The 17650-nt window shown below is 27.2% G+C and overlaps 1 protein-coding gene across 3 annotated transcripts in view; it reads right to left on the reverse strand.

Annotated features, from left to right (window-relative positions):
- LOC132950319 (formin-binding protein 1-like) overlaps positions 1–17650 on the reverse strand; it is a 31773-nt gene that overhangs the window by 8737 nt on the left and 5386 nt on the right. For all 3 annotated transcript variants that reach the window (XM_061021725.1, XM_061021724.1, XM_061021723.1), the window contains exons 2-3: positions 11262–11377; positions 4837–4887 (exon numbers count right to left, since the gene is read on the reverse strand). In XM_061021725.1, the coding sequence (XP_060877708.1) occupies positions 4837–4887; positions 11262–11377 (167 nt within the window). The remainder of the gene's footprint in view (positions 1–4836; positions 4888–11261; positions 11378–17650) is intronic.

Genomic DNA, 17650 nt, shown 5'->3' on the forward strand with positions numbered 1-17650 from the left:
ACCGTGTTCGCCATAATAAGAATACTAGAAGTGTTGACTAAAATAAAAATAATAATATGCACAAAGCGAAAACAATTTTGAAATATAATAGACTTAGTATAATATAGGTACAACTACCAGTACACAGCAGGACGTGAATTCCCTAACAAAAATATACACATTTAACTAATCATAGTTTAAAGTAATAATACATAAGCTGGTTATTTGCGCATAGGTGCCTAACCTACTAGGTATATGATAATGAATTCAAATATTGTCTTCGGGTAACAGTTTATTTCAAGTTTGAATTGTTGAAATAGGTCAACAGGTGTGACCATAAATTTTACACACAATAATGTGATGGGCTTATCATAGCCCTAGACGTGGTGGACATTAGAGTAGATCTGTAGATTTATTATTTATAACTATTTTACCTAATCGCATTTTGCTGTACCGGTTGCACTAAAATGTTTGTTTATAAATGCATAAACGCAATCCGCGATATGATAATAAATGAATAATCAATGATAATATTATAAATATTATGTCTTAAAATTATTTAGAAACTATTAATTTCATGTATTAAATGTTTATTTTATCTGAACAAAATTGTATTCAAACAACACAATTATCATGTAGATAAAAAATGACGACATTTCAGAATTTTTCGAAGTAAAAATCAAAAACATGATTCATCATATCGGCGGAATGCAGGTGTGACGAAAATGTCCGAGGTACAACATTTAATTAAAATACAGTCGTAATTTGAGTCATAGTATCGTGTCGTGACGCCGACGACCGCGATGGTGAATTTTTTATTATTTATTTAGCAATCTGATTATGGTCTCGATGAACTTGCTACGACTAAATACCAGTGAAAATGTGATGGAATCGGTTTAACACCCAGTTGTATATTTGACATGACTTCGGAGGATACAGGTCATAATATATGATATTCTTACCATTTAATTTGATAATAATAATTCACTACCTATTTAAATTTAATATTAAAAATAACAAAGTCAAATGGATTATCTTATCAATTGTTATATGTTATATTGTACGTTTGTAAGACAGAGAAAAAACATTCGGATGTGGCGTCCGTCAACTTAAGCGTTTAATTTTTAGTTTTGATTTAATAATCTCTAAACGATTGGATACCAATATATTATGATATCATTTCTGAGTACCGTATGTCTGCACTCCGTATGCTATATAAAAGTAAGAAGTTATTTAAATGGAGAGATCATATGTTAGTGGTTGGCATTTAGTAGAGTATATTGAACTTTACCAACTATAGTGCTATACACTAAATGCTATCGGCGACGATGGCCAAATTAAATACTGTATTTTTATGATCTAGTCTCAGAACACAAGAAGGCGACATTAAACCTGTATTTTTTTTCATTTTAAACTGATTTATATTTTGTATGAGATGATGATGACCTGTACATAGCTGCGTAACGTTTGTATTAAAAAATTTTAAACAATAAACGGAACTACAAAATCAAGACATTTTGTTTTGGACGATATGATATAAACAATATCGCGACAAGTTGGTTTCACATTATTCATCAGTAGTATTATTCATCACATTTATAAATTGTATAATTAATTGATATTCTAAATTGACGACATGTCAATAATATTATTCACTATTTATAATGATGGTAGGAATAAAAGTCTCGGGGTAAAAGAGTCTGTTTTATAAAGATAATAGCTAATAACGATGTAATTGAATTGTAGTCAATAATATTATTAAAAAATAGTAATAGTACAAATATCACTAACTTAGATGACCTCGCCAAGAATTTTTATGCAGAATAGAAAAAAAAACATTACTTAAATTTGTAATAATTACCTATTATCTATATAAATTATTATTTTGGACTATAGCTATTTTATCTAACCTAACCTAACCTGATATGAAGACATATTTCAATATTTGCTTGTTCTTTCATGTTGAATTCAATTTTTCAGCGAACACCAAATTTTCATTAGGCAATCACAACGGTTGCGAATTAATTTTGACTATAAAAATTAAATCCAAACTGGTAGTAAAATTAGCAAATCATTTAAATGACTATGCTTTAGAACACTTCCATTGAACATGATTCTCGCAGGTTTTTTTTCAAGTGTAAAAAACCTTTATATGCAATTTTAATGTTGCCTTTATTGGATTTTAAAATTTCTACTTTTTGAAAAATGTAAACTGTTTAAAACCTATAACTAGGTATTTAAAATCACTGTCTATCTACGTCTGTCATACCTACTGCACTATATTGTAATATTGTATACTAAACCTTTTGTCTAGCCCTGTACAATACGCTATAGATACGATTGAAAAATATAGCTGGTATATAATAGTTCCTTTATCATAATTTTATTTACGGTATTCCACACAAAACTAACTTATATTAGCTGATATAATATGTGAATAGTAGATTTTATCTTTATATCAACGTATTTTTCACACAAAACTAACTAATTATACAGAGTGATTACCTATAAGTTTTATTTAAAATGTTCTAAATTGTATATTTCATAAGTTTTATGAACCTTTTTTGCCCTGAGACTTGTTTTGCGTTTCCTATTTATAATATACTTAAAAATAATTTTAATATTTTAATAGTATCATTAACCGTAGTTTATTGACGCATAAAATATCAAAAAATCTATTGTTCATAAGGTAGTCCCATGAATTTTCCTAAAATTGGATGAACCAGGAATAAAAATCAAATATTAATCTGATATTTTTTTTTCATGAAATTTAATTGACAATTTGTAGTCTTATGATCAGATTATAGTTATTACATTTTTGTCAATTGGATTTTTGGACCAATGATCGTTATACTTTTCTTGTAAATATTGAAGTTCGTCATGATTATATTGACAAAACATGCTTGTGTCGATGGTAAAATATTAGAAGATTGTTAATATTAAAGTTACGCAAGTTATTATAATGCACAAAAAAATCTATGAAAAATGCAAATTTTCCGCTTTCAAGTTATTTAACATTTAAAAATTAAGATAAATTATTTTTATTAAACAAAATAAAAAAAATGTTCTTAGTAAATCTCTGTAAATATTACATTGGTTGTTAATCATTAGGCCCAGTTTTATTATTTATAACTTTGTTTTTGTACTGACGACGCCGGAGGAACTAGTTTCTTATTGCTTCTCCAACGGTTATTTATAAATTATAACCTATACTTTTTTACGTATAAACTTTTGAAGGCAACAATCAAAACTATTACCCACGTAATTTTATAGAATTTTTTATTCATCTATCGACAAGCACTATAATAATAATAATTATTATCATAAATGACAAAAACACTCTAAAAATAACTCGTCTTTGAAAATAAAAGTAAAAATCTTATCGCCCAGGGCTATTTTTATTTATACACAAACGCGGATATTAATAATAATTTTACTTTTGTTCCCCGAGCAAATTATTTTTAGATTGTCGTTGTCGGTAAAATTATTAGTGATTGTAGATGAATAACAATTCCGATTAACCTTACCTAAGAGGGCGCATATTCACGCATACACCCGCATGCATTCTTTCTGTCGTACAAACGCATAACATAGCAAAATGCTCAGCAGCTCACTTTTAGCTCTGTTAGTTTAAAAACTAGATCGAATTGACTTCTTATACAATTTAAAGGTTATTATCTAGTAAATCTCATAGGTTTTTTTTTTAGATTTTAACTTTAAAGCAAGTTAAAAGTATTTTAAAATGCACAAACAATTTACAATTTTAAAATACATATAACCTTGCTGTACAATTAACAGATAAAATAACCCTTATGAGGTTCACTAGATAATATTCTTACTTCTAAATTTTATAAGAGGTTATAAGAGGTAAATTCACTCTAATTTTTAAATGAACAGTGCTAAACTTGATCTGCTGAGCGTACAATTTGTCATGTTATGCATTTATAAGACAGATAGAACGCAGAGTATACTCTAGATTTGATCATAAATAAAATGTATATAATATTATACAGAAGTACTCACTACAAAGTACAAACTCCATACTATTTAATTTAAGTGATAATGTGATTATAAATACTAATGTAACTACAAACTAATGAGTAAAAATACATGAGTACGGATTAAAATAAGCAATTATCAATATTAATAACCAAGCAATAATTTTTGAAATAACAATATTATAGATTTATTTATACCATAGATTTTTAATGAGAATTTAGAAGTGACTTAGAATTTTCTATTTAGGCGAAGAAGGGTTTATTTTTACTAGAATCAGTAGAATCTAATTGCATATATTTTATTATAAAGCTGGTGTTAAGCCTTGTTTATGATCACAATAATAACTCGGACGAAAAAAAAATATTCACAAGATATGTGATTAAAACGTAGACGCTTTTTTGTTTAATCAACCAGCATTTTATTATACTTAGTTCTAAGTTTTTGAAACGTTTGTTATTGTTACATTTAGTAAAACACAAAAGATCCTATTTTTCAATGAGCCACGTACAAGAATAACGTCCTCCTTTCAATGGCTTCTCAGACGTTGGAAATGCGAAGAGGGCATATTTTTGTAAACAATATCAGATACATCCGATAGCGTAAGTATATAATATTATGGTCTATATCAGGGGTGGCCAAAAAACGCGGCTCGCGTCGTTCACTTTTTTACTAATATAATATAGGTATTATTTTTCATTATAAATGAATCGCAACTCTCATCTTGCTAGCTATCCCTATTCTCTGGTCTTTAAATAGAAAGGTCCCGTTCATTCGGAAACCAATAATCTTTACGAATTACATCCAATATCAATTGTTCGTTTATTTAGTCTGAACTAGACGATAAAGGCGACAACTTACTGATATTCTTCTTCTTCCTTTTTTTTGGGTTGATAATTTTTAACCAATCGCCTGAAAAAAAAACGAGATTACATTAAAAAATTATGGTCATTTAAATTTTATGAAATATAAACATTAATATGTAAAATAATAACTCGTTTTATTTGGTTATTATCGAGTAAACAGATTGGGATGATATAAACCAGGGGTATCCCGGATCCTTAAACCTTTAGGGTCACATTCTGTGAATAGAAGTTTTTTTGTGGCGTATTTTCTATACAATTTGCATAAGTGGAAAAGCCAAAAATGCTCCTTTTATAATATAAGTTTTATTAATTACAAGGAGAAAAATACTGCAATAAAACAAAAAAAAGGTGGGTAAGTGGATGTCGCTCTGCTGTACAGTAGGTTACAAGAGGGTCACTGTAATGGATGGTGTTAAATTTGAATTCAATCATATAATATTATTGTATAAGAAAAACGATTCTGAGCGAAAACGGTCAGTCAGCCTATGATATTACCAAGTGCCTACAATATTATGGTGAATAAAGTAATTTATATATAACCTATTTACGTGAAGCCTTGTTTTAAATTTTCAATCCTTAGCTATAAAAGTTGAACATTTTATAAATTTTTACCTACAAAATAATTATTAAATTATAAATTTGATAAATTTTGTCAAAATTTGAACTTTAATGCTTATAAAAAAAATTGTGCCTATGTTTTTTTAATATTTTTCAACTGCTATTAGAACGATATATCAGGAGCATTATATTAAATATTCACGCTTTTTTACCCAACAAATAAAATTTTATTGATATTTATAGAAAAAAAAAACTAAAAAAATTAAAAACTGACAATAATACAAACATTCAGTGAAATTTTCAAGTATCTACAGTCATTCGTTTTTTAATTACAATAAAATAAGAAAATTGTTACATGAGAAATCGAGTAAATATCAAATGTTGTAAAAATATAAATTTCAGACGCTCATAAAAATTTAATTTAAGTTTCTTCTAGACATTTTTTTTTTTGATAAAGGTAGACAAACTTATGAGTAATCTTATATTACATTTTCAAATCTTAGATTTAAAAAGAAAAATTTTTATGAATTCTCATCAAAATAATTTGCTATTTTTCGTGATTTTTCCGTATTTTGTCAAAATTTGAATTTTAAATGCTTATAATTAAAAACTGTGACTAAGGATTTTTAATTTTTTTCATCTGCCTTTGAAACAATAACCTAGGAGCCTTCTATTAAATTTTCAAGCTTTTTTACTCAACAGATAAAATTTTATTGATATTTATAGAAAAAAAAAACTAAAAAAATTGAAAACTGACAATGGCCGTAAACAGCTCAAAAAGAGTCAAAATATTTTGTAAATTTTATGTTGTATAGAAAATGCTAATATAAACATTCAGTCAAAATTTCATGTCCCTACGGTCATTTGTTTTAGAGTTACACCAAAAACCAAAATCGATTTTCTCGAAAACAGATTTTGCGTAAAAATTCCCGTTTTTCCTTAATTTTTCTTTTGTTTTTCACGTCGCTTGTGAAAACTACTGGGAAATTTTTACTTTTGACCCCCCAAAGTACCAACTAGATTCACTTTCCTATCAGAAAAGTTACTATTGAAGAAAATCCAAGCACTAAAACTGTCCTAAAAGGTGATGACAGACACAAAAAAAAACAAAAAAAAAAAACACACATCATTATAAAATCAATACATTCATTGCTTCGCTCAGAATCTAAAATAATGAATCAAAATGATAAAGTCTTATAATTAACGTTGGAGCCGCACTGAAATCTGCTTAGGGCCGCAAGCAGGTTGGACACCCTTGATATTATTATACATATTATACAGATTATTTGAGTATAGCACTAAGATCTGACAATTTTACACACATATCTAATATTCTCATTTGCGTATGACTGATCTTCGTGTACACTCTGTATAAAATACCCGTTTACACACGCCAATTAATTTAATTAACTAAACAAACAGCACGATTTTTAATGTTATAGTCGGGAAAAATATTACTTCGGCACACAAATAAAATACATGATTATAGACGTGTACATATTTAATACATTTAATCGTGTACCTACCTAACTTAGCTTGAGTGTGTATAAATATGATAGCCGGGGTCATTAATATTTATGCCGATAACACAGTTTGTACCTGCATAATATTACAATATCGGCTGCATACAATTGAACGCGGTATGTGCAGCAATGGCTATCCGATTTCTACAAGACGTCGACGGCGAGGTATGTATTGGTACATCGTACCTAAATGCGTTCCATAGCATAATTTCGTACACGAGGTAGCAACGAGTGTTTCAGTATTTTGTTCGGCAATAGGTTAGCTTTTAAACGTGTCCGATTCGATAGACTCGTACGATGTTGTAAACGTTCGACAGCAGTGGTCGTTTGTTAAAATTCGACAAGTGAGTGTGGTAAACCATATAACGAGTAATGACTATATGGGGAAAAAACACAGGACATTGACGATTCAGATTGACAAATTTAACAATTAGTATTGGTCAATTTTTGTGAGCTATTATGTTAAGACGACAAACATCATTAGCAATCGTTCCGAAAATATTTTAGGTTCCCTTTAGTTATAGTTTATTATTAAATAATACATTTTAACATATTTTATTATACCCAACCTAACCTAACACTAATAAACTGTCCATCACCTCATCTACATAGTGTAATATTGTGTTTGAATGGTTATTTTTCGGTTCAATGACAGCGCTGGAAACCGATAAAACGCGGCCCGTTAATACAATGTCATGCCCAATGACCGAGAAAATCCGGAATCGGACGACGGAACTATATTCTTATATACTTCTATAGTGTTTAGAAAAACATTTATTTTCACAGTGTTGGGTTTGACTCGCATTTATCAAAACAATACCTACGACCTAAGAAGATATAAACAGTAACACCGTACAAACACGAAATCGTTACACGAAAATTATTCTGTTTACAAACGACATTTAAACGCAATAATTACATTTAAATATTTAATGTATATTGAACAAAGATAGATAATGAATCGCGATTTAAAAAGCACTGTCCAAATTGTTAACTTTCGGGTTTAACCTCGGAAGAGCGAAACAATTTTTCAACATTGTTTTCAAAAGGGAATAAAACTGAAATCATTTTTAATTTTACATTGGAGAAAACATAATAATATAAAAAACGAGATGTTCTATACTTATATAATACGATTCCTATCCATTTTGGTAATCGAGAAAATCAATAAAATTTATAAATATTGATGTGCATATTTAAACTATAGAAGAAATGAAAGTAAGTTAATATACAAATAATTAATTTTATTCAGATTTAATTTTATGAAAACAAATCGTTGGATTAATGTCGCAGTAAAAAATGTAATTTCTTTATTTTTACTGCCTGAATATTATTATATAATATGTACATTTTACCGTGGGCTAAAATATCACACAATATACAAGTTCTTAGAACGTCATAAACTCATAAATCAATAGAGCACATTGCATACTACATACTTCATAAACTTATCAACTATTATAAAACAATAATTATTTATTAGGTTTATCAGGCCAAACAGAAAACATTTCTTACTCATTGTCAATATTAAGTCATTATTGTTTGTCCAAAGAATGAAATATGTATTATAATAATATTTATCACCAATTCATCGACATAAAATGAACGAACTAAGTATATACGAAGTGTGAAATTTATATGTTATAAAATATATGGTTCAATACACAAACTATAAGAACAAATTACAATAATTAAAATGTAAGTACAATAAATTAATTACGAATACATTTTCAACTATTTATACCTAAAAATATTTTAATATTGCCTAGTGTTTAGTTATTTTAATTAAAAATAAAATATTGAATCAATAAAGATATAAATGAGAATTTTATTTACCGGATATTTAGGCACTTTTTATTTTAAGGGAGTACATTGTTATTTATAGTTGTATTTATTTAGACTAGACTACTAGAGAACTAATAATTTATACAACAATAACGTGAATATTTGTTATAATATTTAAAATCTACCTCACAAATCACAATATTGAGTAAAAATTCTAAACGCCGACCATGTCCCGGACCAAACCTTGCAGGAAAAACGTAGGTACCTTTGCTGTAAATTCCAGCCTAATAATGTGACTTGTGAGTAAGATTTTGGATATTATAATAAATGTCTATGTTATTTAAACTATTTTTTATCTAATCTACAGACTTTAACACATTTTGATAAAAAAAATGCTTGGAATCAATCGAAATCTGATTGTTATTTAAAACTGAAATAGGACAATTTTAAGGAATAAGATATAATTAATAATTATATCATAATATGATCATTTAATTAATATTAATCAGTTAATAGGTCAATGACATTTAAAATAAATGTTAAGATAGGGTTTAAACTTTAAACGATTATGGGTTTTAATTACCCACATTACCTTCATTAACCTTCCATAGGTTTCAATATTCATAATTAATGAATTTATGCAAATTAACAAATCAACATTGATAGAAAAAAAATGTAAAAACTTATAGAGAACCTAAGTACTTTGAATCAAATTATAATTATTATAACCTAAAATTAATTTGGGATAACAGGGCTCAGGAGCTGTTATGCGTTAAAATATTCGGCATTCGCTCTGTATATTTTATTAATTCACATACTTGGATAGATAAATAAATTTGTATGATACTTTTTCTACTGTTATTTGTTATCAGAAGTAATAACAAATATACAAGTATAGTTTATATAAATAAAATCAAGTCAATAGTTGCCAGGATGCAAACCGCAAATTACATAAATATTTTTACGACAACATCCGATCAATTCCATGTAAATATTCTATAATATATAATATAGTATTGACTAATTGTTGTCCAAACATCTTTTTCTAATCATAATATTTTAAAAACAAATTTTGAATAATATATATTCTGACATTATATTACTCACAGATATTTAATTTATTTAAAATCGCAGTCGAATCAAAAAAATATTTAATTTGAGTAAAAAATATATGTACTAACTTATACAATACTAATACAAAGGTAAGTATACTACATACTAATAGGTATATTTAAATGTGTATGTATGATATCTAAGAATTAAACTAAAATTAGATATTTTATTTCTATAGTGATACATATTTTAATAACTATCACGTTCCACGCATGTCAAATAGTACATGCAAACATATAATTACCTAGGCAGGTATAGTATTATGATATATTAACCTAAATTGAATTAAATATTTAAACTTATCATTATAAGCACTACAATAAATCGAAAATCTCGACTCAGAATCATTTTTTAAAATGCTATGTTTTACCCTTGTATCTACTACTCAAATTTATTCTACACTACTACTATCCTTCCCTTTGCCTAAACAAAGCAAGTCGAGTATCTAGTTACCGCAGTATTCTATCCTGCTTTTTTCGTTTCTTAATTTTACTCAATATTTAATATTGAAAAAAAACCTCTCTAATTAATAGAGAAGGAAAAAAACACATGACACATGACACAAAAAAAATGTATTATCTTATATCCTAAGTGCCAAGTGGTCTCCTGTCTTTCCAAACAAACATTATTTTGTTTAATTTTATCGTAATAGCATAGACTGTGACTATAAATAATAAGATTTTCTATTTTGTTACATCAGCGTAAGCAACAGTTAAACAAAGAAATTATGATACAACTTCATAACGAAATATTACAATTTTAATTATAATCTGAAATAGTTCTATAACTACTTTTCTACATAATATTCTGAATACATAGTTGATAAGAGGAATTAATACTATCAATATTAGAACAGAAATGTAAAATACATATATAATATATTTTAAATATTGGTGTATTTGCTACGAAATTATATTTCCTTGATAACCGAATACTTGCGAATAGTTGAATAATACACTTTAATATTGTTTCTTAATATTGTCCATAAATAATAATTAATATAAACAATTGGATCCTTTGCAAATGTAAAAAATTTAAACTTAAATGTATAGATTAATCAACTTAATGTAAATAATTAGATCAAACGTAAATCATTTAATGTAAGCCAATAAGTAATAAGTAATAATTATGCAGTTGAAAGAGAATTAATATAATAACGACATGCACTATGCAAAATATACTAAAAATATTTAAAAAATAAATAATTTTAACATAAATCCTAATAAAACATTGTACCTATAAAAAAGCCTGTTAATATTGGAAAATGTAATATTTATAATAATATCACGAAGGTCAAACGCAGCAATTACCTGCGATATAAATATAAATTATAAGTGCATATTATGCATAAATCAGTGTATTCTTCCTCTTTATCCTTTTAAGTTTTATTAGCCGTTAAACGAAATTATATTTTCATAATGTTTACATAATATTTACATACCTGAGTTTGCCGGCGTATTCCATTTCAATGAGGCATCTGTCGCGGATGAAGTGCCCATATCTTTCAAGAAAATCGATGCCTTTTTGAGTGTGGAACGATAAATTATCGTACTGGTCCTAAAATATAATAAAAACATGCCGTTATATTTTGGGTTAAAATCAAGGTCAGTAGAATAGCGTAGAATGTAGATACATTAGGTACATATGATATATCATATTTATAAATATAATATAGGTATGTGTTGCGCATTTAGAATAATAAACAATAATAATAATAAACATTTTTATTTGACTGTATGCCAATACTAAAATATTAGCAAAATAAATTGAATTTAAAAACAGTTTATTCAAGCTGGTTTAATTATTTCAAACTCATCCATCGTACATACCTGAATGGCACGTGCACGCATACCGAAAGGAGAGGAATCGTTGTATACTGTACACAGTGAACGGAAAAAAATGAGGAAGTTAAAATGATTATAGATAATGGTATAGATATATACTATTTTACTACAGCAATAAATATACCAACATACATGATACATTGTTTCCGTTCTATAAACGATTTTTCCATTAATTAACTAACACAAACGTTCGAATAACGGACTCCAGAGTTCTTACAGTACCTACATATTTACGCTTTCACTGGGCATAGACTATAATAGGAGATCTGTAGTTGTTTCAAGAATGCAAAAATAAAAGGCTTAACGTAACCAAACAAACATGTCATATATTATACCAACCAATAAAATAATCAAAAGCAAAATTTGATTAAATGTTTTAGATTCATCGCTCCGGATGAATGTATAAATTTTACAATGTTTTTTACTTTTTGTGTCTGGGTACACGATAAGTAGTCGAAATAATGCTTCGATTTTCAACTTCAGTATCTTGTTCGATCGGAAAATGAACCTAGTTGATGCACGAGGGGATACAAGCTCCTCATATATTGTTACGATAGCAATTGAAAAATACGTAGGCACACATTTTTTTTATAAGCATTTAAAGTTCAAATGTTGACAAAATTAAAAAATGATTTTGTAGTTCAAAATTTATAAAATGTTCAACTTTTATAGTTAAGGATTGAGAATTTAAAACAAGGTACCACGTAAATAAGTTAATAAATTACTTTATTCATAATAATATCATCAAATATAATTATAGTAATATAATACCAGCTGAATGACATAGGCTGAATGACCGTCTTCGCTCAGAATGGTTTTTCGTATACAATGATATTATATCATTGAATTAAAATTGAACACCATCCATTACAGTGACCCACTTGTAACCTTCTGTACAGCAGATCGACACCCACTTTTTTTTAAAAAATGTGTCTTTCATTTTAAAATGTACCCAGTTAAAACATTTATAAAATCACGATAGGATATAATTAAAAATTATCTTAACTCTTATAATGTGAAAATAAAATACGTCTACACAAATAATACTTGTCATAGCCCATAGGTATTAATTCTACTAACATAAATATAAATTATCAATTTTAAAATTTTAAAATGTAAATTTGTTTTAAACTTCTAAATATGAATGAAGTTGAGATGAAATCATTTAGTATTTGAAAGAAACGCGTGAATGTATGTGGAAAATATCCAGTATTTGTGCGGTTTTTTTTGGTCATGACGATGTCAAGGTTACCAACACTACTTTTTAAACTATAAAGAAGTCGTACCGACGAACTTTCTAGTTGTTTAAGATGACTTGTTATCTTCTATATTTATATTTATGTTTGTATTATTAAATATCACTATTAAAAGATAGGGGCAATACATTTTATTTAGATATTACATTATAATGTAAACATAATATACTTTAGAGAAAGGATATTGATTATATTGATAAAAATAGAAAACAAATATACATACATAGAAGTATATTGTACATACATCAAATTGATTATCCCGGAAACGATAAATTAAAAGTTTAAAATACTTAATGGGTAATACTCATAATGCTTTAATGAATTATTAAATAATGGTTTTAATTATTATTTGATCAATTCAGGATTTCACAAAATAATTGTAGAGTTGAAAAAAAACTATGAACTATTAATGAATAAGACTAAGCTTGCACTTATTAACAAGAAGCTTTAACGTTCATTGTTCATAAAAATCTGTGTACAAATTACCAGTCTCGACAATATTATTGCCGAAGAATATAAATTATAAAGGTTTGATATTCTAAACACGGAACAAGGATGCTTCGAGTTTGAAAGAATGGTCAGATGTATAAATAGTTAAGTCTATAAACAAACTCCGGTTTATTGAGAAAAAAAATGATTTCTGATTTTGCCTGGAATAATCAGCAGGGATAGAATCACGTCGATCGTTGCAATTAATTCAGACAAGATTCGTACAAGAAAAACCTGTTGTTCTACTTTCTCCAGACAAACCACCATAGACACTAATAATAATAACTCCCGGTGTAGTTTACGGACCAAAATGCTGTTTCTAATATAGGAGATTTTCTTTAAGAATGTTTAAACAAATTGTTAACATGGCAAGGATATTTAATACATAAATATAAATAAAGTGTATTAGATAACTGATTTATAGTAAAACAAATACAAAAGTACATACTATGTACCTACTGTTAAACAACATTTATTATGTAAAAACTAAGAAAAGTACCTACCAACAATTGATGTAAACTTTATCGTTTATCAAATTTAAATCAATGACAATTTACAAATAACATAACTAACATAGTACATTTGATAACTTAATTATATATGGTATGAAACATAACATCTCATTTTTAGGTAAATATATCTTTACGCCTGCTATATTAATGGGCTTGGCAGGACCCCAGATTGCAATTCCATAAAACGAAACAGCCCTTATAATGGCCCATACACGATCCATACCATTTTCCGTTTTACTTGAACAGTCATTTTTCATATAGGTAAGTCCTGTCGTGTGTGGCTGAAAACTGGAAGACCGTTCACTTAAAACACGGAATGCAATTATCATATTTTATCAAAACGGTTTTGAATTTTTTAGTTAAATGCGGTGACTTTCATGACGGATTATCGTTAAAAATGACCGTAGCGGTCTTCATTTTTCAGTTGTTGATTAATACGTAATCGATTATCGATGACCTGAGAAATGCAACACAACTTAATTATTACGACAAGTTAGTAAGCGTGTACATACCGTTCGGTATAATATGCACATTCTTCAGTTCCATTTTACTTTTACGAGTTTAATTTCCGGTAAAACACAGAGCTAAACGGATCGTTACGAGGCTTATAATTGTATAGTAAATTAGAAGTTTGGTATGAACTATCAAGTGGTATTTTGGAACTTAGGGAGAGGATGGTGGAGATGTTACATCTTACAATTTACATGGTACTAGCTGATTTTTTTCTTTCTTAAACGACGTTAATTTAATACCGGAATACTAAATTTCAGTTCAGACAGGGACAGAAGTGTAGTTCATTATTATATGAAGACCTTCTCGAGGCAATATTTTTAAATTCGCTATGACTTCCACAGATTTGTCCGTATTAATTTTGATTCGCCATTAATCCCATTGGTCAATTTTAGTCGCGTGATCTTTGAGTATTTTTTAATACTAACCCAATTGGGATTTTGACTTGTGACGATAAAAGCGGTGTCAATGGCGAATCTCCTACAAAGAGTACGAGCACATTTTTTAAGTCGGACAAAAAGTTCTAAAATATATAGGTATATCTCGGTATTTAATAGATCTAGATAATATGATATATATATATATAGGTATTGCCGTATTGGTATACATTTAACTCATTGAAGTCGTTAATTAGGGACGTGGATTATAAATCGAATTTCATTTTTTTTAAATATTAATTATGTGAATTGAATAACTAATTTGTATTTTTGGTCTATTTGTTCAACTCGAAAAATTTGCTTAAACTTTTTGACCAATTACCGTCAATTATAATAAAAAAAATTTCTATTTAAAATTAAATTTTAACTTTAGATAACCGAATGAAAAACGAAGTTATAAGGGTTACATTGATTATTAATACGGGTTTCACTAGATAATATAATATAATTATAGTGAGGGGAATAATCAAATAAATTCGATTATTTTAAAAATCATTAGAATAATAAAATAGTTGAATGATAAAAATTAGAAGTAAAAATCACGACAAAATAAACATGTCATGGTAAAAATCACGGTCTTAGACTTAAAATAATCGAATAGATTCTCAGTTATTAGGTAAATAATAAGTAATAATAAATACGCTTCAACTGAATGTTACCTAATTATATTATTCGTATATACTATACACTATACAGTATACCAATGACTGTACTTATAAAACCAATGACTATTAAGTAGACAGTAGTGTACGGTCAATGGGATAAAAAAGCATTAAATTATTTTATCATTCTAGTAAAAAATTCATTCGACTATAAAATATATCGATTATTAAAATCATTCGATTATTCCCACCAATAATATTATACAGGAAACAGGATATGCGACCTACGTAGAATTTATTGTTATTGATAAGTGATAACTAATTACGTATAATGTGTCAACGTGATATAGGAGTATTGCACTGTGCAGACTCTAATCGCAGATGCAGCATAAAATTTGAAGCGGCCCAAATTCGTTATGGCCAGATAAATATTATTTTTGAACAATATTATTGATAATATGAGATATATAATATATCCAAGGCTTCCCTTCCCACCAAACTGAAACCTATAATTAAAATAATAATTGTATAAGTTCTAACTTCTAAGGAATCTAATAGTATTTTTTTCAAATATATTTTAATGTGTTGTAAATTTGTTATTTCCACAGTTGGTTTACACATTACCATAAACCATAAAAAATATTAAAATTTACATATAAACAATTACGTAAAAATTAGAAAATTAAAAAAGGTTATTATTGTTATATAAGTAAATTCATTAAAAGTGCTATTAATAACTTATTATTACACCACAGAAATAAGCATGTATTTATTAAAGATTAGCAGTTATTTAAAAAGTACTTACCACTAGTAAAATTAAGAAATAAAGTAAATAAGGGATCTATATAAATAAAAATACATTTTTTAAACATTTCGTTGGGTAAGTAGTACTTAAACAATTTCCTTATTTACTATGATAATTTTATAAATAAATGTATTATTAACAAAGAAGTTCTTTACTAATATCAAATGACTAATTTATTAAACGTCATAAATAATATTAAAAAATATAATTAATTTTAATCCGGTACCTAAATGCACTAATTTAAAAAATAATGAATACATAGTACCTAAGTTTCTAGGTAAAGTTGTAGTATTTAAAATTGAAGGAAAAGGTATTTATTTAAGAGATTAGTAAGTAGTAAGACACAAAAGTTTAGTAAATGTTGATGAATGATGAGACTTCAATGAAAAAGTTTTGAAAATTGGAGGCCCCTCTTAAGTATATTGCTAAGATCTAACAGTATCTTTTATTTAGAGGCACTTCACAAGAGGGTGCTACACACACATGCGTTCTCTGTCTTACAAATGCATAACATAGCAAATTGTATTCTCAGCAGCTCACGTTTAGCTCTGTTAGTTTAAAAACTAGATTGAATTGACTTCTTATAAATTCAAAGTTAAGATTATAGTAAATTCTAGTAAATTTCATAGGTTTTTTTTTAGTTTTTTACTTTAAAGCAAGTTATAATTATTTTAAAATGCACAAAAAATTTACAATTAAAAGATAAAAAAAACCCTGAGATCACTAGATAATATTCTTACCTCTAAATTGTATAAGAAGTCAATCACTCTAATTTTTGAACTAACAGAGCTAAACGTGATCTGCTATGTTATGTGTTTGTAAGACAGAGAGAATGCATACGGGTGTAGCACCCTCTTAAGAAAAGTGGCTTTAAATAGTAGATACTGTTAGATCTTAGCATTATACTTATAATATATCGAGCTCCAGTGGTTAAACTCAAAACAAAGGAATTAACTGTTTTAAGAGGTAATTATGTTAAAATAATACACAACATAAATAAAGAAATACAATAAATATTAGTGGGTAGTATGTATTAAATGTTATTACTTATTAGATAAATACTATTGTATTTGGTAGGTATTTACCATATTATTTATATGCTAAACAAGTCTATTACTGGTATTTTACTGCAACAATAAATAACAATTTTATTTTAGTATGGTATAAGAGGATTTCTTATACCACTACAGTAAAATATTTTCTAAAAAATGTAAAATGTAAATGTAAATCTAGCAAATATAAAGTAAAAATTTAAGATTTACCATGCAAACAGATAATGATAACTATGACTTATGATCAAAGTTCTCTTTTTAAGTAATAATTTAAAAATATATATACATTAAACACATAAAAGATTATCACAATACAAATATAC

The sequence above is a fragment of the Metopolophium dirhodum genome, chromosome 8 (genome assembly GCF_019925205.1).
Source record: "Metopolophium dirhodum isolate CAU chromosome 8, ASM1992520v1, whole genome shotgun sequence".
Classification (NCBI taxonomy): domain Eukaryota; kingdom Metazoa; phylum Arthropoda; class Insecta; order Hemiptera; family Aphididae; genus Metopolophium; species Metopolophium dirhodum.